The 22,985-nt window shown below is 51.5% G+C and overlaps 1 protein-coding gene across 1 annotated transcript in view; it reads left to right on the top strand.

The window, feature by feature from the left end:
• Nucleotides 1–3,197: 3,197 nt before the first annotated feature.
• Nucleotides 3,198–22,985, top strand: part of AP2B1 (adaptor related protein complex 2 subunit beta 1) — a 91,101-nt gene continuing 71,313 nt past the window's right edge. The window contains exons 1-4 of the mRNA XM_054394234.1: nt 3,198–3,234; nt 5,846–5,951; nt 7,821–7,956; nt 9,572–9,817. Of these exons, the coding sequence (XP_054250209.1) occupies nt 3,198–3,234; nt 5,846–5,951; nt 7,821–7,956; nt 9,572–9,817 (525 nt within the window). The remainder of the gene's footprint in view (nt 3,235–5,845; nt 5,952–7,820; nt 7,957–9,571; nt 9,818–22,985) is intronic.

The raw sequence follows: 22,985 nt of genomic DNA on the forward strand, positions 1-22,985 counted from the left end.
AAGGCAATGCTTATAACATTTGGCATTGCTAGAGCTTCTGGGGAACTTCCTCTGTTTCATCTCTTCTTGTTTGCTGGGGCTGGAACAGGAACCTTTTGCTGTCAGCTTGAACACTTCTGACCTGTTTCCACCTTAGCAAATGCTGGATGTAGAAAGATAGGAAGGAGGGGGTGTAGATTTCCTCCTAAAAGTCCAAGGATATTTGTGATGTTGTCATAATTCCTCTTGGCTCTCTCCAGTGTACAAGAAGCTGGTGTTTTCTTGAGTTAAAACATGTGCTGTTTGTCTATCTAGGCTGCTTTGGTTTTGGCCTTCATCTGAGTTTGCTTGGTGGGTGAGATAATCATGCTGCTAGCAAGCTGGCTCTGAGCACTGTGCAAAGCAAGCTCTGACATACACGAAGCAAAAATCTGTGTGCTCAGGAGAAAAAGAGCTTTTTCCTTCTTGCACTTGCAGTGGGGTGGTTTGCTGGTTTTGGCTGAAGCCAGATCTTTATGCCTATCAGAAGGGGTTGCTGTGTCTGGCATTGTCAAGGTGTTTCTATAATTCTTCAAGTTCCCATGTGATGTGAAGTTAGCAAAAGCCCTCAGAGATCACCTCTGGCATCCAGCAAGGACTTTTCCTCTTGGTAGCTTTATGCAACTGGGCTGATATTTATGGTGGATTGTTTTGGTTTGCTTGTTCCCCCCCTACACCACCACTCCCCCTGGATTTCCTCTATAATCTGCTGCTCTGGCCACGGGGGCACCCATCTGGGACTAGCTCAGGTTGGCAAATCCACATCTAAAGCACACAGAGAACAGCCAGGCTCATTCAGTGCCTGGCCCTGTGCCCAATCACTCTTGTAGAGGATAACATTTGAAGTCATCTTTTGAGTGGGGCTGAAATACAAAGGGCTTGTGTCAGCAACTCGTGTTGAAGCTGAGGGTGGGCTCTGGTTTTAATTGTAAAACAAGACTCACACCAGCAGCTGCTTTTGTGCTGCTGAGGTGGTTCTGCTGGAGGGATTGTAGTGCTGGTGGCTCATGTGGCTTTCCCATCCCAGCCTCCCTTTTGGAAGGAGGGCAAAGGTCTCCCACAGGAGGAAGGCACTTCCAGAGCTGTCACCAGGTATAGTGTCCGGAGAAGGGCCATGAGGATGAGCAGAGGGCTGGAGCTGCTCTGCTACGGGGACAGGCTGAGAGAGTTGGGGCAGTTCAATTTGGAAAGCAGAAGGCTCTGATTGTGCCCTTCCAGGATCTGAAGGGGGCTACAAGAAAGCTGGGGAAGGACTTTTTAGGGTGTCAGGGAGTGACAGGACTGGGGGGAATGGATCCAAGTAGAGGAGAGGAGATTTAGATTAGACCTTAGGAAGAAGTCCTTCCCCATAAGGGTGGTGAGACACTGGCACAGGTTGCCCAGGGAGGTGGTGGAAGCCTCATCCCTGGAGCCTTTTAAGGCCAGGCTGGATGTGGCCCTGGGCAACCTGATACAGTGTGAGGTGTCCTTGCCTGTGGCAGGGGGGTTGAAACTGGCTGATCCTTGAGGTCCCTTCCAACCCTGACAATTCTGTGATAATTTGCTTTCCAAGCCTGGCAGGAGCAGAAAGGGAGAGATAGCAACCTAAAGCCAGGACTGCTGCCTAATTGGGAGGAGATGGTAACCATGCAGGCACAGGGCAGGCAGGAGCTGTGAGGAGCTGGGCTGAGCCACAGGTTGTTTCTCATCTGGTTGCTTGGCAGTTGGACAAGGTTCCACTTGCTCTGCATTGCTGTGTTGAGGGTGGTAGGAATGGTGGCACTACCCCTCAGCTCCTGCTGCTGGGAATTTAACTGCTGAGGTAGTGGACTGACTGGGGTGGGTAGGGGGTAAGCAAAAAAAAGAATGGTAGTAGAGTCAGGGGTTGGTTAAAAATGAGGAAGGAAAGCCCTAAGAACCAGCAAGCTGGTTGCACTGCTGGGCAGGGTTGTGGAGTTCAAAGCCAAGCTTGTCCTGCTGCTGCTGAGCCAGCAAGACCTTCGAGGTTTGGAGGCAAGACAGGCAGCAGTTAGGAAACAGCTGCTTTGCTGGTAGCATTTAAGGTCGTGGAAGGGCAAAAAAGAACAAAAGTAGAAAAAGGAGCAAAGAGGGAGGAAGCCCTTTTTTGGGCACGGCTTTTGGGTCACCAGTTCTTAGCACTGCTGCAGGCTGATCCAAACCAGTACCTTTGCCCACTCCTGGTTTTTCAGCTGGTGCTTGAAAACTGTTTGAGTCATGGTTGTCACAGCTGGCAATCCTAAGAACAAGCTGATGGCTCTCCACACATGTTTGGGCAATCCCTGTCTTCTAATCTCCTTCTGAGGGTCAGGCCAAGTGCTGCTGAAACCATTCTCACAGCTCTTGCTGGCCCAGAAGTGGGTTTTTTTTGGTTTCTTTTGCTCCTGGCCGTGAAAAGGCAGCACTGAAATAAACGTGGGTGTGTCTCAGAGGTGGGATGTCAGCTTGCTGCAGAGGGAGGTTGCACAGTCGAGCTGGAGAGAGCTGCAAAGCAATGGATTGTCTGTTTAAAAAAAACCCTGCTTGGTGTCTCCTGGGAGCAGAAGGAGGGAAAGAACTGGAAAAGCCTCCGGGTGGGGACTGCAAGTAGGGTGGATTTGTTCCTTCCCTCACCATGCAGCACAGGGAAGGAGCGTTAGGGGGAGATGACAGCTTCCTTTGTCTGAGCCATGCACTTGCTTCCAGTCGAGGCAGGGAGTGTGCAGTGCCTTTTCTGGCAGGTGCAGTTGTGTCCCCAGGGAGGGGACAGCTGCAGAGAGCTGCTGCTCGTACGGAGCTAAAGGCTGCCTGAGGTGAAGGAGCTGGGCTGAGCGCTGCTGCTTCCTCAGCCCCAGGCTGGTCACAGTATATCAGAGGTTGGAAGGGACCTCAAGAGATCATCAGGTCCAACCCCCCCTGCCAGAGCTGTTGGGCTTTCCCTGCCTGTTGTTCATCCAAGCCCTTTCAATCCCTGGGTTTGCCAAGTAGCAGCAGGTGCAGAACGAAGATTGTGAAACTTGTGCCTGTGGATGCCAAGCATTTGCTGCTTCCCCTGCCTTGCACACACTCCCCAACTGCCCTCTCCTTGAGCTCCTGCCCTGCAGGCTGGGGGTTGCCAGCTCCCAGGGATCTTTGCACACTTATCTTGTTTTTTTTTTTTATTGTTTTATTCTTACTCTCAGGTGCTTTAAGGAAGTGGAACCATGACGGACTCCAAATACTTCACCACCAATAAGAAAGGTTAGTGTTGAGCTGGTGCTGGTGGATTGGAGGTGGTGGGTGGCTATTTTTACACAGCTTTTCTAACTGTATACAGGAGAACTTGTGCTTTTCTCTTAGCTCTGTCCCTGTTTCTCCTCTTAATCATCCAGGGAGAAACTTCCAAAGTAGGCCACATGGTGACAAAAGACAAAACTCTGATGCATGGTACAGTTTTGTGATGCCCAAAATGATCCAAATTGCTGCTTTGTGAAGGATCAGAGGACAAAACATTAGGATTTGAGAGCAGACCTGGTCAGAGACAAAGTTCCAGCTCTGTGGGCTGACAAGTTCAGGTTGTGGTTCCTTTGGGCATCACAGGATTACGTTGACTGAGACATTTAATATGTTAGCTGTCAGTGTGAATCTCAACATCAAGTTGCTGCAAAGAAAATGGGAATTCCTGCTGCTGTTTGCTCCAAAGCTGCAGCTGCTCCCTTTGACTTTCCCTGGGCTTTGGGTGTGGTGGTCACCTCATGTCAGGACAAACTGCTGCCCTTAAAATGGGATGGCTGGAGAGGATCTTTGGGGACGTTTCCAGAGCAGGATTTGCTCTGCTGAAACTGTCCCAGGCAGGTTTTCTTTTCTAGCCTGTTTGTAAAGAAAGCTGTGGCTGCAGTTTAAAACTGATGTTGCTCATCCTGCTGCAGTAGGTGTTGGAAGGTGGCTCACCTTAGCCTCTCCTTTTCAGAGTGGCTGAGTGTTTCTGCATGTTTGCCAGGGGGAAGCAAAAAACCTGCACTTTGTTTCATTAAGCTTCAGGATGAGGTCGTGAATTAGCAAAAGCAGTTCACATCTTTCTGAGCAACAGCTCTGTGAGTTGAGGTTTTTCTGGGATGGCTGCAGGAGGCTGGCTTGGGCTGTCTGAGTTCTAGTGAGCACCTGGCTGGTGGCTCAGCTCTTTTCCAGGGCAGTGTGATGTGAACATCCCTTTCTCAGGGTGATGAGTGCTCACTGCCCACCTTCTTCAGAACAATCACTTCTATCATATTGGTCCTGTTGTGTCAGGCTCTTCAGTAACTGGTACAGCTGAGCTGACAAAGTGGCATTGTGTGGAATCAAAGGGTAGGGGCTAGAATGTGTCTTGTCACAGATATTTTGATACTTGGGATGTGTCTTCAGCCTGTGGCTCCTGGTGGGAATCCCACTGTGGTCAGGGTTGGAGGGGACCTCTGGGGGTCATCCAGTCCAACCCACTTGCTAAAAGCAGGGTCACCCCCAGCAGCACAGTGCCCAGGTGGGTTTGGAATCTCCCCAGAGAAGGAGACTCCACCACCTGCTGCCCTGCCTGGGGAAAGCTGCCTGTGGGCCAGGATCCCTTCTCACAGCACTTGCTGTCTGGGCCAGGCCTGATAAGCAACCTACTGCACGTGCTGCTGTGTTTTGCCAACTTTCCTACTTCTGTGATCCAGCCTGAGCTGATTCCCAGGCAGTGATGTCTGGAGGGATTAGTGCTGGGACAAAGGCTGCTTGGGATCCAGGCAAGCTGTGTTGCATGCTGCTTTTGTTAGCAGCTTTGCCCTTCTAGCTTGGAAGGAGTCCCTTGCACTGGGCTAGATGTTGCACTCTGCTGTTCCTCACAGCATTTGCAGGGAAGCAGGAGAGGATGAACAGAAGTTTAAAAAGTCTGGGCAAAATTCCTAGCTTAGTTTTCTCTTGCAGACATGAATCTGGTGACTCCAAGTATCTTTTTGTCCTAGTTGTATAACAGTAGCCTTTGAGAAACAGATGCTGCAGGGATGTGATTTAATCCTCTAGAAGTGGGAGAGCTGCAACATGCAGCATGGTTCTTGTTAGCTGCTTTTGCCTTAGCAAGGTAGAGCCCAAGTAGTTCTCTTTGAGTGCTGCAGCTTCTCCTGGAACTCCATCAGGTCTGAGAGCTTCATGTGCTGCTTACTGCTTCATGGTAATGGCACAGAATCAAAGCATCATGGAATGGTTTTGGTTGGAAGAGGCCTTTAAGATCATAGAGTCCAAGCATTATCCCAGCACTGCCAGGTCACCACTAAACCTCAGCACCACAGCTACACAGCTTGGAAACCCCTCCAGGGATGGGGACTCCACCACTGCCCTGGGCAGCCTGGGCCAGGCCTGGACAGCCCTCAAGGGGAAGAAATTGTTCCTCATGTCCAACCTAAACCTCCCCTGGAAAAACTTGGTGCTGTTTCCTCTTGTCCTGTCACTTCCTGCTTGAGAGAAGAGACCAACCCCCACCTCCTTTCAGAGACCTATAGAGAGCAATGAGGTCTCCCTTCAGCCTCCTCTTCTCCAGACTGAACACCCCCAGCTCCCTCAGCTGCTCCTCCCCAGCCCTGTTCTCCAGACCCTTCCCCACCTTTGTTGCCTTTCTCTGATCCTGCTCCAGCTCCTCAATGCCCTTGCTGGAGTGAGGGCCCCAAAACTGAACCCAGGATTCAAGGTGCCCAGTACAGGGCACTGCCCTGCCCCTGCTGGCCACACCATTGCTGCTCCAGGCCAGGATGCTGGTGGCCTCCTTGGCCACCTGGGAAAGTACAAAGTTTCTCCTGACCTCCCCTTAAAACAAGACCCTTCTCTTCTTCCAAGAGGCTCAACCTGTTTTGTCTTCTGCCAGGAGAGATTTTTGAACTGAAGGCTGAACTCAATAATGAAAAGAAAGAGAAGAGGAAAGAAGCTGTGAAGAAGGTTATTGCAGCCATGACTGTGGGGAAGGATGTGAGGTAAAAGCAGCTTTGGTTGTCCTGGCACTCAGCTGGGTAGAGTGGCCCACATCTCCATGGAACTGCTCTGGGTTTGTCATCTGGATGTGACTGGGCAGTGAGCCTGGCTGTGGCCTTGCCTGTGCTGTGCTTGAGTTTCTCAAGGTCCTTTTTGTTACTGAGAGCAAAATAAACAACAACTGCTTTTGGTGCTGGTTTAGCTGGGTGCCAGTAGCCCTTTTTATCTGCAGACCCATCCTGAATTCAACCATTTTGCCTGTCACTGCAGGTGATGTTTTCTCACTGCTTGCTAGCCTGGGGTTTGGGGTTAGAAAGGCCATTTCCAGTGTTTTTCTTAGCCTTGCAGCATAAATTTAAGCTGCATCTTAAAATGGGGCAGTTGTAAATTGAACCTTTAGCTCATAGTGACTGAAGGACACAGGCATTGCCCTCCTGCAACACTGCCCCCAATGTTTCTTTCTGTCTTTGAGGCAACCAGAAAAATTTGCCTGAGTGATGCTTTCTCCTTTCCAGCTTCTCCTGTCACAGCAGTCCTGGATTCCAGGCAGTGTGGTCTGTTGCCACGGAAATGAATATCAAGGGTGCAAATATAGCATCATGACTTCATTGCAGAAGAAGGGAACAGATAAACTGGAAGGGAGGAAAAATAGTCTTTTTGACCAACAGCACATGCCCTTCACCTTTAGAGATCTCTGCAGCATACCTGAGAGCTACAGAGATCCTTGTGTGACCTCAGTGTTCTTCTGCAGTGCCCCAGACCTCTGCTTGATACTTGAGTCAAACTCAGCCAGGCAGTGCTGAAGCTTCTCATTGCTCTAGAGTTTTAGTCTGAAATTGGGCAGGTTCTTCACCAAGTGTCCTGCATTATCAAAGCAGCTTCTCTCTTTTGGGCTCATTTCACAGATTGCATGGGGTTGGAAGAGACCCTCAGAGGTCACCTTGTCCAATCCCACTGCAGCCAGCAGAGACACCTCCAACCAGGCTGCCCTGGGCCACATCCAGTCTTATCCTTAATGTCTCCAGGGATGGGGCCTCAACCACCTCCCTGAGCAACTTCCTCCTCATGTCCAACCTAAACCTGCCCTGCTCCAGTGTCAAACCATTGCCCCTCATCCTAGCCCCACAGGCCCTTCTAAACAGTCCCTGCTCAGCCTTCCTGTAGCTCCCTTCAGGTACTGGAAGGTCTCTCTGGAGCCTTCTCTTCTGCAGGCTGAACAGCCCCAACTCTCCCAGCCTGTCTTTGTAGGAGAGGATCTTCAGCTCTCTGATCTAATCTTTGTGGCCTGCTCTGGACCCACTCCAGCAGGTCCATGTCTCTGTTGTGTTGGGGTCCCCAGAGCTGGACACAGCACTCCAGGTGAGGTCTCAGCAGAGCAGAGGGGCAGGATCCCTTCTCTCCATCTCTGAACACACTGCTTTGGATGCAGCCCAAGCTGCCACTGGCCTCCTGGGCTGTGAGTGCTCATTGCTGGCTCCTGTCCAGCTTCTCACCCACCAGCACCCCCAAGGCCTTTTCTGGATCATCCCCCAGCCTGGACTGATACTGAGGATTATCCCAACCTAGGTGCAGGACCTTGCACCTTGCCTTATTGAACCTCATGAGGGTTTCCTCAGCTCAGCTCTCCAGGCCTGGCATGGTAGAATTTCCTTGTTCGGAGAACTCCCCACTTAAAACACCCTGAGGAAATTTCACCCATTCCAGAAGCCCCCTGTGCTAAAGCCCTGGGAGAGCTGAGATGGGTGCTACAGGAACCACTGCAAGCAGGGTGCTTGAAGTAGAGCTCCACTTTTCCTGGTTTCCTAGATGTTGCAGCTCCCCCTGTTCATACTCTGCTTTTCCTCTCTCCTTGCTTGCTGTTGTCTACCCAGCTCACTCTTCCCTGATGTTGTGAACTGCATGCAGACTGACAACCTGGAGTTGAAGAAGCTGGTCTACCTGTACCTGATGAACTATGCCAAAAGTCAGCCAGACATGGCCATCATGGCTGTCAACAGCTTTGTGAAGGTAACTTGCTCCCACAGCTCAGCAGAAAGTGGTCCAGCATGGGGAGTGTCACCAGATCCCCTTTGTCCATTGGCCTTTGTGAGCTGCTCTTTATGTCTGCTTATGTACTGGAGTCTCTGGGCTGGGTCCTTTCTTGCTGCTGATGGTTATTACAGAGGAGATGACTTCAGAACTCTTTAAATGATTATGAGAGAGCCTGCTCCAGGGTCCTGCTTCTGTTTTGTTAATCCTCTCTGAAGAGCAGCTTCTGGTGTTGGGTATCAGGTTATGTGTTGTTCACCTTCCAGCCTTTGCAGTAGCTCTGCATGGATATCTCCTTGTTTGAAGGTTTCAGCTCTGCTCTGTGTGGGAAACCTTTCTGTTTGGTGAAACTGAGAGACAGCTCACTGGGAAACTAACAGCCTGGTGGCTGCATTGCCCTGAATTCTGTTGTTGAGTGGCCTCTTCCCTAGCAAATGTTATTTCAATCCCACGTTGTGCAAGTTAAAACCTGGTGCTTACAAAAAGTTTGAGACTCCTCCTGGAATATTATTAAATTCTCAGATTGCATGGGGTTGGAAGGGACCCTCAAAGGTCATCTTGTCCAACTTCCCTGCAGTCAGCAGACACATCTCCAACTGGATCAGGCCACCCAGGGCCACACTGAGTTTCATCTTGAATGGCTCTAGGGATGGGGACACTGAGCTCACAATTTTATAAGCTGTCATAGCCTGAAAGATCAACCACATGGACCAGTATAAGTTGGGGACTGACCTGTTGGAGAGCAGTGCAGAGAAGAGGGTCCTGGTGGGCAGAAACATGCCCATGAGCCAGCAGTGTGCCCTGTGGCCAAGAAGGCCAATGGCATCCTGGGCTGTATCAGAAGGGATGTATTGAGTAGGTTGAGAGAGGTTCTGATGCCCCTCTGCTCTGCCCTGGTGAGACCACATCTGGAATATTGTGTCCAGTTCTGGGCCCCTCAGTTCAAGAAGGACCTCAGGGAACTGCTTGAAAGGGTCCAGCACAGAGCCACAGAGCTGCTGCAGGCAGTGGAACATCTCCTGTGAGGCCAGGCTGAGGGAGCTGGGGCTTGGAGCAGAGGAGCCTGAGGGCTGCCCTCATTGCTGGGGATCAAGATGTGCAGGGCTGGAGCCAGGCTCTGCTCAGGGATGGCCAAGGACAGCACAAGGGGCACTGGGGGCAAGCTGGAGCAGAGGAGGTGCCATGGGAACAGAAGGGAAAACTTTGTCACTGTGAGGGTGAGAGAGCCCTGGAGCAGGCTGCCCAGAGAGGTTGTGGAGTCTCCTTCTCTGGAGACATTCAAACCCCTCTGGATGTGTTCCTGTGTGAGCTGCCCTGGGTGACCCTGCTCTGGGTGACCCTGCTCTGGCAAGGGGCTTGGACTGGGTGATCTCCAGAGGTCCCTTCCAACCCCTAACATTCTGTGAAAGCCTCTTGGGATGCTGTAGAATGTTTCTGAGAGGCAGCAGCTTGCACTGTTAGCCCTGATCTGGAGGGGTTGTTATTGCAGCATCCAATCATGGAGAAGACTTTCTGTTCTCAGCGAGCACAGCCCCACGCCAGCTGCAGGGCAGGTGGTGCAGGCTGGCTTAGTGCCTGTGGCGTTCCCCTGCAGGACTGTGAGGACCCCAACCCCCTGATCCGGGCTCTGGCTGTCCGTACCATGGGCTGCATCCGTGTGGACAAGATCACGGAGTACCTGTGCGAGCCCCTGCGCAAGTGCCTGAAGGACGAGGACCCCTACGTGAGGAAGACTGCGGCGGTCTGCGTGGCCAAGCTGCACGACATCAACGCCCAGATGGTGGAGGACCAGGGCTTCCTGGACTCCCTGCGGGACCTGATTGCAGACTCCAACCCCATGGTAAGGTCCCTGTCCTGCCAGGGCGGTGCTTGGGCTCGTGGTGGGCAGTGACCAGAAACGTGGAGGTGTGGTGGGTTGGAAATTCCCTCCCCCCAGCATTAAATTTGCCAGAGCAGCTCAGGTGGAAGCAGATGGGAGCTGCATTTACCAGCAAAACTCCAGTCTACAATGCAATGAATATGTACAAGACAGACAATGTTTACAATATTTACAGGGATTTACAATTGATAAACAGCACGAGAACCCCCCCTGGCCAAAGACCAGGGGAGCTGCAACAGCTTCTCCCTTCCCTGCCTCCTTCCCTACCCCCCTGTACACAAAAGGACAAGAGACAGAGCAGAGGAGTTAATACCACCCACAACAAAGCAGTGCAGCCAAGGGCAGTAAAGCCAGGAGAAGCATCAGCCAGAGCCAAAGAAGTGAAAAAAGAGAGAGATTGTTTTGCACAACTAGTTTAAGTCTTTTATCTCTTCCAATGGGATTGTTTAGAACTTATCATTGTTTTCCTTCTTACACCCAAGAGTGATTTATTTACATTCTACCACTTTCTGTTCAAGATCTGTGGAAAATTTTAAGGGCATAGCCTAAAACTACCACAGGAGGCTTTTTGCCTGCAGCTCCCTGATGAATGAGTTGGTCAGAGAATGGCTGCCTCAGAAAACAGGAATCAGAGAATTGTTTGGGTTGGAAAAGGCTTCTAAGATCATCCAGTCCAACCATCAACCCAGCACCACCATGGCCAATAAACCATGTCCACGCCTTTCTTGAGCACCTCCAAGCATGGTGACTCCACCACTTCCCTGGGCAGCCTGTTCCAATCCCTGACCACTCTTGCAGCAAAGAAACTTTTCCTAATCTCCAATCTAACCCTCCCCTGGCACAATTTCAGGCCATTTCCTCTTCTGTCACCTGATCCTAGGGAGAAGAGGCCATCCCCCACCTCACTCCAGCCTCCTTTCAGGGAGCCGTAGAGGGCAGTGAGGTCTCCCCTCAGCCTCCTCTTTTCCAGACAGTTGCCTCAGGTGCTCCTCACCAGACCTGTTCTCCAGACCCTCCACCAGGAAATACCTTCTCAGATCTGTTTGGGCTTTTCTGTCTGGATTTCTGCAGCCAAAGTTTAACTTGCTGTCAGATGAGTCAGAAGAGCAAGCAGTAGGGGATGCCTCTGCCTTGGTGGCAGCTTGTAGCCATTGCTGTCCTGCAGGCTTTGGCTGCTGTTGGAGGAGGGGGTTGCAGACACCTCCACTGGCCTGTAATGAGTGGAGAAAATCAATGCCTCTGCTTTTAATCAAGTCAAAGGAGTCAGCAGAGCAGAGGTGGAGATCAGGACCAAGAATTTCACAGGAGTCAATGACCTCGTAAATGAGTGTTTGAAGGGTCCATTTCCATGCCAGGCACCTTCCACCATTACTCTGTAACTGAAAGGTGGTGGCCAGTGGATTGCAGTGCCCCAAGGCATAATCCTGTCCCTGGGATCCAGTGAGCATTCCAGTGCTGTACTTCCTGGTAGGGGAGAAAGCTTCTGCAGTTGAGTAGGACTCAGGAGTTTCAGGAGGGGGCTGCAACTAGTTTAGCTCTTTCAGAGCACAGATCTGCTGTGAGCCTGCATGAAGCCATGTTCCACATGGATAGGGCACATTGATTCCCTCAAAAGTAGAGGGGCTATCCACCTCCAATTAAGGTCCATCTCCTTCATCAAACCATCCAGCTTACTGCTGCTTTTTCCATGTGAAACTCCACTTGGGGTTCTTGATGGCCAGGAGCTGTTTGCCAGGCAAGTTACAAGTTGGTATTTGTGAAGGTAATCCTCCAGGAACCCAGCCCTGCTTGGAAGCTCTTGTTAAGTAAAATGTATGTATGGGGCTCAGCTCTCAAGAGAAAGATGACTGGAAAGAAAGGTGCAGATGGATCTGTCCTTGTGGCCTGTTCCTCTGTAGATGGTTCCACTGCAGCCTGTTAGCTAAACTTATTCACATGATGAATGTTTCTCCTCTTTGACTTGTGGAAACAGGCAACAGCAGGCACTTAATGAAGCAGAATTTTGTGTCACAGGAAATCCAGGCTTGTTTCCTCTGTTGAGAAATGAGGACTTTGAGCAGGAGCAAACCCAACTGCTGCTGAAAAATAATCCTCAGGAAGGGTTTGATTGTGGCCTACAAAGGAGCATCTGAGGGAGCTGAGGGTGTTCCATTTGGAGAAGAGGAGGCTGGGGGGAGATGTCACTGCTCTCTACAGCTCCCTGAAAGGAGGTTGGAGTGAAGAGGGGGCAGCCTCTTCTTCTTGGTGGCAAGCCACAGGATCAGAGGAAATGGTTCCAAGCTGCTCCAGGGGAGGTTCAGGCTGGATGCTAGGAAATACTTCATCACTGAAAGGGTTCTCAAACATTGGAACAGGCTGCCCAGGGCAGTGCTGGAGTCCCCATCCTTGGGGGTTTTCAAGCAGCCTGTGCACCTGGCTCTTAGGGCCATGGTTTAGTGTTGACCCCTTGATCCTGGGTCAGGGGTTGGACTGGATGAGCTTTGAGGTCTCTTCCAACCAAATGTTATCTGTGATTCTGTGTGGTCATAGTTTTGTAACTGGCTGCCTCTAGCACATGAGCAAACACCAAGCATTCCAAGCTGGGTGCTGGGTAGAGGAGCAGCTCCATCTGTGGCTTGCTGATTGCCTTGTCAGTGTGCAGGGTTCCTGTTTCTGTTGGCTCAAATCTCCCTCCTGGCTGACTAAGCTGCAGGTGGCCTTGTCAGAAACAGTTTGGGTTTGGTTTGGTTTTTGTCCATATTCTTGGGCTAATTTTATTGTCATGGAATTGTGAGCAGACACTGGGGATGTTCAGGTCATGTTCAGGGATGTTGAAGGCCCTTTGAGGTGCTGTAGGTGCACAAAGTTGTTTCCCCACCCTTCCTCTGGGCTTTGTGTTGTCAGGATCTGGCCTCCCTTCAAAGACCTGGCCTCCCTTCATCTTCTGAGCAGGTGTAGGATGACACCTCCCAGAGGGGCTGGCTGTGATTAAAGGACTGACACCCCAGTCTGGTAGAATCATAGACTGGTTTGGATTGGAAGGAACCTTAAAGCTCATCCAGTTCCAGCCCCCTGCCATGGGCAGGAACACCTCCCACCAGCACAGATGCTCAAGGCCTCATCCAGCCTGGCCTTGAACACCTCCAGGGAGGAGCATCCACCACCTCCCTGGGAAATGTGTGAGTCTCTTGTAGTCTGGTGATCTTGTGCTTGCAGATGACAGGTAAATGTGAGCAAAGCTGCTCATTTATGGTGGGCTTTTCCTTTCCTAGCCCTCAGCTCCAGGGTTACATAGCAAACCCCCCCCCCCAGATGAAGATGTTCTCCCGCCCTAGATCTTCCTGAAACATCTCTGTGGTAGCTCTGCAGCTCTCCAGGATGAATTAATTCAGACTTCTACCTGGCACATCTGTTGATGTGGGTGTCTGTGGCAGGCCACCAGATGTTGGTACAGCTGGTACAGACCATGGGCCAGTAACATGTATGAGGGCAGGGTTCAGCTGCTGGGTGGCTACACTGCAGAAGTTTGATTGTGGGTGGAGGCCTTAATCTCCTTTTGCAGATGGGCCTGAAGTGCTTCTGGCAGCCCTTGGTCACTTGGGATCCTGCCAAAGCATCTCTCTCCATAGAGGGAGCCCTCATTCCTTCCCAGAGCTGTCTTCAGCCAAACCTTTCTCTTTTCTCACCCTGCAGTTCCTCACATGAAGCTCAGCAGAACCCAGGTCTGGATGGATACATGGCTGGGGCCTGGCTGCACTGGGCTGTCAGTGTGCTCCTGGGCTCACTCAGTCCTCAGGGCTCATGTTGTGATACAATACTGGTATCAGTGTGACATCCCAGCACTTCTGTGTGCTCCTGCATGTGCTCAGGGTGGCAGAGCACTGATCACAATCAGCAACAGCAGCAGTAGCTAATAGTGGGGTGGCAGAGGTGGATCTGATGACCAGAGGCTCTCTGAAGCCTTGAACAAACTTTTTCCCCCTCCTTTTTCCTGCTACTGTCTTGTTCTGACCGTTGTGAACCAGACCTAGAGACTGCTCATCATTGGAGCAAGGCAAGTGCTGAACCCTGGTGGTGGAGAGCAGGACCAGGAGATGGCAGCAGATGAAAGCAGAACTGCAGATGCTGAGCCTTAGACTGTTTTGTAACTGCTTCCCTCCTGGCTCTGGTTCCCTCCTGGCTCATATTACTGCACTTGGTTTTCTTCAGGAATGTAAATATTAGCAGGAGAACTTCAGGGGAAATCCAGCCTAAGCCTTGCTGGTCTTCTAATATTTGTGTGGGACAACCTTTCTCTCCAAATATTTTTCCACTTCTGACCTTCTAGGGTAACTTTTAAGCCATGAAATAGTTTTCTTGTCAATCTGCTTGGTGTCCATATGGCTTAAGTTAGGTTGATGCCATCTTCTCTCAGTTCTTTTCTAGATGCTGTGGGGTTTTTAGTGCCTTCTTGCAGCATTTCTCCTTCCTCCTGTTCTGCTGTGTCACTGTGGTCACAGAATCACAGAATTGTTTGGGTTGGAAAAGAGATCATTGAGTCCAACCATTGACCCAGCACCACCATGGCCATTAAACCATGTCCCCAAGTGCCATGGCCACATGTTTCTTAAACACCTCCAAGGTTGTGATGGATCAAAGCTCTCAGAGTGGTCTGCTGCATCAAAGCTCTCACAGGTGTGGCTGTTCTGCTGCTGGTTTTCTGTGGGCTGTGTAGGCAGCACTGCTGTGCTGTCCAATTATCTGCCAGGTCTGACACCATCTACACATGGCAGGTGTCTGGGGGAAGCTGTTCTGAGCCAACAGCAAGGACACTGAGATCACACAGGAGCTGATCAGGAACTACACAGAGTGTGGAGTGGAGTTCACCTCTCTTGTGCCTTTAGCACTAACCTGCCCTAAGGGAACCTGTTGAGATCTGACAGCTGGAGCTGGGGAGGTCCACTTGATGCAGTCAGCATTCTCTTGAGCACTGCTGAGTTTCTCTGGTTCACAGACCAGACTAAGCAACTGTTGAGATTATTCCCAGTGCTCTCTTGTCTCCCCTGCTCTGACTGCCAGCCAGGTAGATTCCTGCTTTGCCAACTAGAACTTGGAAGTATCTTTGGGCTTTCTGGGTGACCTTTTCTATTTGTTCTTTTTCCTAGTTGCTGGCAAGCAGTGTGGCTTTGTGTGGCCATGGCCTGGGGAATAAGCCTGGTTAGGGACAGAAGCAGCATTTGCTGTCCTCCACTGTGTGCTTTGCAGGAATTTAATCTCCCTCTCTGTGTAGTAAAGCTGAGAAATGAGCCCCTTGCTGAGAAACTGGGGGTGGTCCTCTGAGTTCCAAAAGAACTTTGTGGGAGACAATGTTTGTGGGAGGACAAAAGGACTCCTCATAGGCTGCAGGGAGTGGAACTCCACCTTCTTCATGGGCACATGTTCCTCATGGGCAAACCTGGGCTTCTCACAGCTGTGTTTTCCCTTCTGCAGCTGATGCCTTCTGAGTGCAAGGAGTTGAACCACCACTGTGGGATGAATTAATGATTCCTGCTATGAACGTTGTAAGAGCTTGAAAATTCACCTCCTAGTATGGAGCTGAATGTTGCTGGTAGCTGTGGGCTGTGCCTCTGCAACGTGTCACCAGCCTGGGGCTGCCTCTAAGATACCCTGGCTGGCCAAAAAAATGTCCCTTTTCAGCCTGGGTGTTGCAGCATGAGGGCTCAACCCTGTCTGTGTTTGTTCTTTGTGTGGTTTGGGTTCTTTTAATCTGCTGCAGGTAGAGGGAACATTTCCTCCTGGGAGACATCTGATGGCATTTGTAGGCATCAGTAGGTGGAACTTATTACCTGCTGGATAGGATACCATGGATGAGACCATGCTTAGGGGCTGCTGAGGAGTGGTGGCTTCACTGTAGGGCTGGATGTTCCTGCTGTTCCCCAGGAGGGAGAGCAGCACTCAGCAGAGCAAGCAGGCAGCTAGCAGAGGCCAGCTGGAAAGGGAATAGGTTGAGGTTGTGGAGGAGCCTGTGGGATCATAGAATGGTTTGGGTTGGAAGGCACCTTAAAGATCCTCCAGTTCCAACCACCTGCCATGGGCAGGGACACCTCCCACCAGCCCAGGTTGCTCAAGGCCTCATCCAGCTTGGACTTGAACACCTCCAGGGAGGGGAGATCCACAACCTCCCAGGGCAAAAAGAGTGAAGAAGAGGAAAGCAAAGAATGGCAGTGGTAATGTGCCTGAAAGAGGCAATGTGGGAGGTTGCCAGGGGAATTCAGCAGCCAGCTTGTGTCTGTGCTGCAGCAGGTGTGAGCTGGGGGGCAAGGTAGAGCTGCTGGTTGTGATGGATGGCACGGCTCTGGGTGGCCACTTGGAACCTGCTTGCTCTGCCTGTGGAAAGCCAGTTGTGGCTTCCAGCAGAGCTCCTGCAACTGCTTCTTCAGAGGAAAGCTGGAGCCCAGCCTGCTGAGTGCTTGCTTTTTCTCCAGGTTGTCATCCTAAGCAGGTCTGGGGGGGGTGTGAGGCCTGCATGTAGGACTTGGTTTTGGTGGTGGTTGGTCTGGGTAAGCTGTGGGTGAGGGATGCTGGTGCTGGGCACTTTCTGTAGAAGCCACACTGTTCCCTGCCCTGGGAATTTGACACATTTCACTCTGAAATGGGTCAAGAACTGGCTGGAGGGCCAGGCACAGAGAGTGGTGGTGCATGGTGCCACATCCAGTTGGTGGCCAGGCACTGGTGGTGTCCCCCAGGGATCAGTGCTGGGCCCCATCCTGTTCAATATCTTTATTGATGATCTGGATGAGGGGATCGAGTCCATCATCAGTAAATTTGCAGATGACACCAAGTGAGGAGCAGGAGTTGATCTGTTGGAGGGTAGGAGGGCCCTGCAGAGGGACCTTGCCAGGCTGGCTGGGTGGGCAGAAGCCAATGGGATGAGATTGAACAAGGCTAAGGGCAGGGTTCTACACTTTGGCCACAACAACCCCAAGCAGAGCTACAGGCTGGGGACAGAGTGGCTGAGAGCAGCCAGGCAGAGAGGGACCTGGGGGTGCTGGGTGATAGGAGGCTGAACATGAGCCAGCAGTGTGCCCAGGTGCCCAGGAGAGCCAATGGCATCCTGGCCTGCATCAGGAACAGTGTGGCCAGCAGGACAAGGGAGGTTATTCTGCCCTGTGCTCAGCACTGCTCAGGCCACACCTTGAGTCCTGTGTCCAGTTCTGGGCTCCTCAATTCAAGAGAGATGTTGAGGTGCTGGAAGGTGTCCAGAGAAGGGCAACAAAGCTGGGGAGGGGTCTGGAACACAAACCCTATGAGGAGAGGCTGAGGGAGCTGGGGGTGTTCAGCCTGGAGAAGAGGAGGCTCAGGGCAGACCTCATTGCTGTCTACAACTACCTGAAGGGAGGTTGTAGCCAGGTGGGGGTTGGGCTCTTCTCCCAGGCACCCAGCAGCAGAAGGAGGGGACACAGCCTCAAGCTGTGCCAGGGGAGGTCTAGGCTGGATGTTAGGAGGAAGTTCTTCACAGAGAGAGATTTGCCCTTGGGATGTGCTGCCCAGGGAGGTGGTGAAGTCACCATCCCTGGAGATGATCAAGAGAAGCCTGGATGAGGCACTTAGTGCCATGGTCTGGTTGATTGGATAGGGCTGGGGGATAGGTTGGACTGGAGGATCTTGGAGGTCTCTTCCAACCTGGTTGATCCTATGATACTACCAGCACTGCAGAGAGGTGCCACAAGATTGTGTGATAATCCATGGACTTCCATGGCTCTGCAGAGTCTCTCCTCCCAGACCCCTCATTTACAAAGCTTACTTGGCAAATCAGAGACCTGTCTGCTTCCAGTTACTGCTGCTGCTCTGTGTCTAACTGCCAGAGCGTTGCCCTCGCCGAGCAGATGGTTCCAGGACCTCTGGTGCCCATCAGGGTGCTGGAACATTTTGATCCCACCTTAACTTCAGACCCCTCCAGCCATTCATGCTGCTGTTTTGTGACTGCAGCCTCCCTTGCAGTGCTACTTGAATGTTTTGGGTGGTGCTTAGCTCCTGCCTTTCTCCAGCTTGGGTCAGGGACAGCCTCGTTTGCCACTGGATGGTGCCAGTGAGAGCCTCTTCAGGGAAAATCAAAGAGCCTTGGAAAAAAACACCCAAAGAACACCTCCCTGGAGTGTGTTAGGTGCCTGATCCAGGCTGGGATCAGCCCACAGTGCTTTCTGGAATGCCAGCATGGTGAGGGTTGGAAGGGACCTCTGGAGATCCCCCCCCCACTCCCCCCTGGAGTCCACCCCCACTGCTAAAGCAGGGTGCCCACAGCAGCTTGCTCAGCATCACAATGGCCAAGGGGGGTTGGAAGCTCCTCAGAGGAGGAGACTCCATGAATTCCCCTGCTATGGGCAGGGACACCTCCCACCAACCCAGGCTGCTCAAAGCCTCATCCAACCTGGCCTTGAACACCTCCAGGGAAGGGACATCCACAACCCCCCCTGAGCAACCTGTTCCAGTGTCTCCCCACCCTCACTCCAAAGAATTTCTTCCTAATGTCCAGTCTCAATCCCCCCCATTTCTAGGGAAGCAGAGTGAAGGAGGCTTGCAGATGGAAGATGCACTTCTAATATGACCAGAAGTGTGGAGGTCCTGTGCTCTGGGGAGGGATCCTGTCTGTCTTAGTGCTGATTAGGGACTTTCCAGGCACACAACATCATCTGTGGCCCCCAAAACGAGCAGCCCCATGAAACACCCACCCATGCAGCTGCCCCTGATACCCCATCTGGGAGTCTGTGCTTAATGACCTGAATGCACCATGTGAGCTCAGGGTGCTCTTGAAAAATGCCAGCACCTCTCTGTTCCCCAAAAGCACCACGTGGTACCTGCTCTCCTGAGGGCAGCTCCTTCCAGCCACACAGGGAGTGCTGCCTTTCCTCATCATCTTCCCACAACTCCTTAGTTTTTCCTCTTTTTTTCCCTTTTTCTCTCCTCATTTTAATGGGATGGTGAGCCAGAGGTTGGTGTTTTAAGCAGCAGAACATTGCATTTCATTAACTCCATTACACACTTGGTTTAATTTCCAATTAGCCTGGGCTGCCAGCAAAGTAATCTGATTGCTTTGACTGTTTGGTGTTCTAGATCTGCCTAGCTTCCCTCCTGTCCCCCACTCCCTGCAAAGCTTTTCTGTGTGGGTTGGGAGGCAGACACTCAGGTTTTCACCCACCCCCTTCCCTCCTTGTTAATGTCTTCTGCTCTGAGCTGGAGGTTTGAGCTGCCAGAAGGAGTAGCTGGAAATCAGTGTTCCTACCTCTGCAGCTCTCTGCAGGTCAGGGCTGCTCCCTCTGGCTGCAGAGGAGGTTGGTCTGGAGGTGGGTAGAAAAACCTTGGGCTCTTATTGAACCTGTAATGTAAGTGGAAGTGCCTGTGAGATTTCCTTCTCCTCAGCCCAGTGACAGTTCTCCAAGAAGCTGAATTTGTTGGAAATTCCAGGGGTGGGGTGGGGGAAAAACCCAAACAACCCAGGTTTGTTGTCATTCAACTCAGCTCTGCTCTAATGAGCTGTACTGGGACTGCATCTGAGATGCTGAGATGCAGTCAGGGATGTGTGGAAATGATGGACAGCAGCAAACCAGGGGCCAATGATTATCATTATTAAACCTTCAATCTGCAGCTCTACTTTCTAGGTGGTTTGGTTTGGCTTTTTTTCTTTTTTGAGGTTGATTCTTATTAGTTGGAAGCTGTTAGCTAAAAGGCAATGTTCATGGTGAGTCAGGTGAGGCCTTTTGCCATGGAATCCACTGAGGAGTTTAAGCTTTTAAAAGCTTTTTCCTGTTCATTAATTGTTTGGGCTCACTGATCTTTGGCTGGTGGCTTGACCTTGGGTGGTTTTCATTATTTTTGACAACTACAGACTGCATTGGATGTTAGGTTCCTGTCACCTTAGTTGTCAGCTTCCAAGCTGTGCAATTAGTTAGACAACTCCTGGCTGGTTTCTCATAGAAATGAGGTTCTCCTCCACTCTGCCATGGTGAGGCTACATCTGGAATATTGTGTAAGTTCTGGGTTTCACAGACCAAGAAGGACCTCAGGGAACTGCTTGAGAGAGTCCAGCCCAGAGCCACAGAGCTGCTGCAGGCAGTGGAACATCTCCTGTGAGGCCAGGCTGAGGGAGCTGGGGCTTGGAGCAGAGGAGCCTGAGGGCTGCCCTCATTGCTGGGGATCAAGATGTGCAGGGCTGGAGCCAGGCTCTGCTCAGGGATGGCCAAGGACAGCACAAGGGGCACTGGGGGCAAGCTGGAGCAGAGGAGGCTCCATGTGAACCTTTCATTCTTAGGTGGAGAAGAGAAGGCTCCAGGGAGATCTTGGACCAATCTTCCAGTGCCTGAAGGAGGCTCCAGGAGAGCTGGGGAGGGACTTTGGACAAGGGCTGGGAGTGACAGGATGAGGGACAATGGCTTTGAGCTGGGAGAGGGGAGACTGAGACTGAAGATGAGGAAGAAATTCTTGAGAGTGAGGGGGGGGAGACACTGGCACAGGTTGCCCAGGGAGGCTGTGGAGCCTCCTGGATCTCCCTGGAGGTATTCAAGGTCAGGCTGGAGGAGGCCTTGAGCAACCTGTGCTGGTGGGAGGTGTCCCTGCCCATAGCAGCGGGGTTGGAACTTGGATGATCTTGAAGGTCCCTTCCAACCCAACCCATTCTATGAATTCTGTGAATCTATGAATTTAAACTTTTCAGTTCCTTTTGCTATTCACCTTCACTTGTAAACTTCCAAACTGTGATGGAATTGGACCAACTTTGGCTTTGGTTTCGTGCTGTGCCACATGAACCACCCCAGAATCACATGAATTAAATCCTGGGAACAATAAGCAGCATCTCTTAATAAGTTCCTGATTCAAACAGCACAAGACAACAGCAGTTCTGATTGCTAATGATTTGGGTGACAGAAGGCTCATTCAGCTAATGAGATTCATAACATCTTGGCTCCAAATCCTCTCCCTGACCTCTAGGTGTGAAATGCAAAGCAATCAGCATGGCTGTGCCTGAGCTGACTTTGGAATGTGCCTGGTTAATGACAAGCACTGATGGGAGCAATGCAGAGAATCTTCTGGTCAGACTGTTCCTGTTTGCAGTGCTGCATCTGAAGCTTCTTTAGTCACCCCCAGAATCAGACAGCTTTAGAGGAGATGTTTCTTTGCCTTAATTCCCCAGAAGATAAGGCCATCCATCCTCACTGCAGCAGGTGTGTGTGATGAGGTGGGCTGGGCATGACCCATGCCATGCGATGCCCTGGAAATCACAGTCTCACAGGATATCAAAGGTTGGAAGGGACCTCCAGAGATCATCAGGTCCAACCCCCCTGCCAGAGCAGCATCACTTTTTTCAGTCTGCACAGGAATGCATCCAGGTGGGTTTGGAAAGTCTCCAGAGAAGGAGACTCCACAACCCCCCTGGGCAGCCTGTTCCAGGGCTCTGTCACCCTCACTGGAAAGAAGTTTCTCCTCATGTTGAGCTGAAATCTTCTATGTTCAAGTCTGAACCCATTGTTCCTGTCTTATCACTGTGCACCACCCAAAAGAGCCTGGCCCCCTCCACTTGACACCCACCCCTCAGCTATTGATAGACATTGATCAGATCCCTCTCAGCCTTCTCTTCTCCAGACTAAACAGCCCCAGGGCTCTCAGCCTCTCTTCACAGGGGAATGCTCAAGTCCCCTAAGCATCCTCCTGGCTCTCCATTGGATTCTCTCCAGCAGGTCTCTGTCTCTCTTGAACTGGGGAGCCCCAAACTGGACACAGGATTGCAGCTGTGGTCTCAGCAGGGCAGAGTAGAGAGGCAGAAGAACTTCCCCAGCCCTGCTGGACACCTTTCTTGATCCATCCCAGGATCCCATTGGCTCTCTTGGCCACCAGAGCACATTGCTCTCCCATGCAGAACTTGCTGTCCCCCAGCACTCCAAGGTCTTTCTCTGTGGAGCTGCTTTCCAGCAGGGCAGCCTCTAATCTGTCCTGGTCCTGTTGTTATTCCTCCCTAGATGCAGGACCCTGCACTTGTCCTTATTAAACTCCATGAGTTTTGCCTGCACCCAGCTCTCAGCCTGTCCAGGTCATGTTGGAAATCCCTCCTGTCAGGGTGTATCAGTTTTGTGTGGCAAGCTCAGGCTGAAATCCCTTTTCCAAGTGGTTTAAAATGTAAAGACTTTTGTCTCACCTGCAGGTTTTCTGGTTTTGGTCCCTGCATTCTGCAGCCCTGCTATTTTAAACATCTTCATGGCATCTGTTAGCAGAAAATTATTAAAGTCACCTTTCTCAGCAGCCCTAAGCCCTCAGTACCAGCCAGGGGAGATTTACAAAATGAGTGAATGCTCCTGCTCATTGTTTTACTTGATAATAAGGGTTCAAAGGGCTGCTGCCTGCAACCAGAGAGAGAGAGGGAGAGAGAATTTTTTGGTCAGTTTGACTCTGCTGTTATGGACATTCTCAGGTTTGCCCGCACCATAAGGACACAGAGCTGCTGGAGTGAGACCAGAGGAGGCCACAAAGGTGATCCAAGGGCTGGAGCAGCTCTGCTGGGAGGAGAGGCTGAGGGAGCTGGGGGTGTTCAGCCTGGAGAATCACAGAATCAACAAGGTTGGAAAAGACCTCAGAGCTCATCAAGTCCAACCTATCACCCAGCACCTCAGGACTAACTAAACCCTGGCTCCAAGTGCCACATCCAATCCTTTTTTGAACACCTCCAGGGATGGTGACTCCAACACCTCCCTGGGCAGCACATTCCATGGACAATTGCTCTTTCTGTGAAGAACTTTCTCCTCACCTTGAGCCTAAACTTCCCCTGGCACAGCTTGAGACTGTGTCCTCTTGTTCTGGTGCTGGCTGCCTGGGAGAAGAGCCCAACCCCCACCTGGCTACAACCTCCCTTCAGGTAGTTGTAGACAGCAATGAGGTCTCCCCTGAGCCTCCTCTTCTCCAGGCTGAACACCCCCAGCTCCCTCAGCCTCTCCTCACAGGGCTGTGCTCCAGACCTCTCCCCAGCCTCATTGCCCTTCTCTGGACATGTTCAAGTGTCTCAGTATCCTTCCTAAAGGCTCAATGTCCTTCTTAAGTGTCTCAATATCCTTCTTAAAGACTACCCTTAAGACTCTGGGGGGGACCTTAGGGCAACCTGCCAATACCTGAAGGAAGACTGGAGAGAGACTTT

This window comes from Indicator indicator, chromosome 30, assembly GCF_027791375.1.
Source record: "Indicator indicator isolate 239-I01 chromosome 30, UM_Iind_1.1, whole genome shotgun sequence".
NCBI lineage: Eukaryota > Metazoa > Chordata > Aves > Piciformes > Indicatoridae > Indicator > Indicator indicator.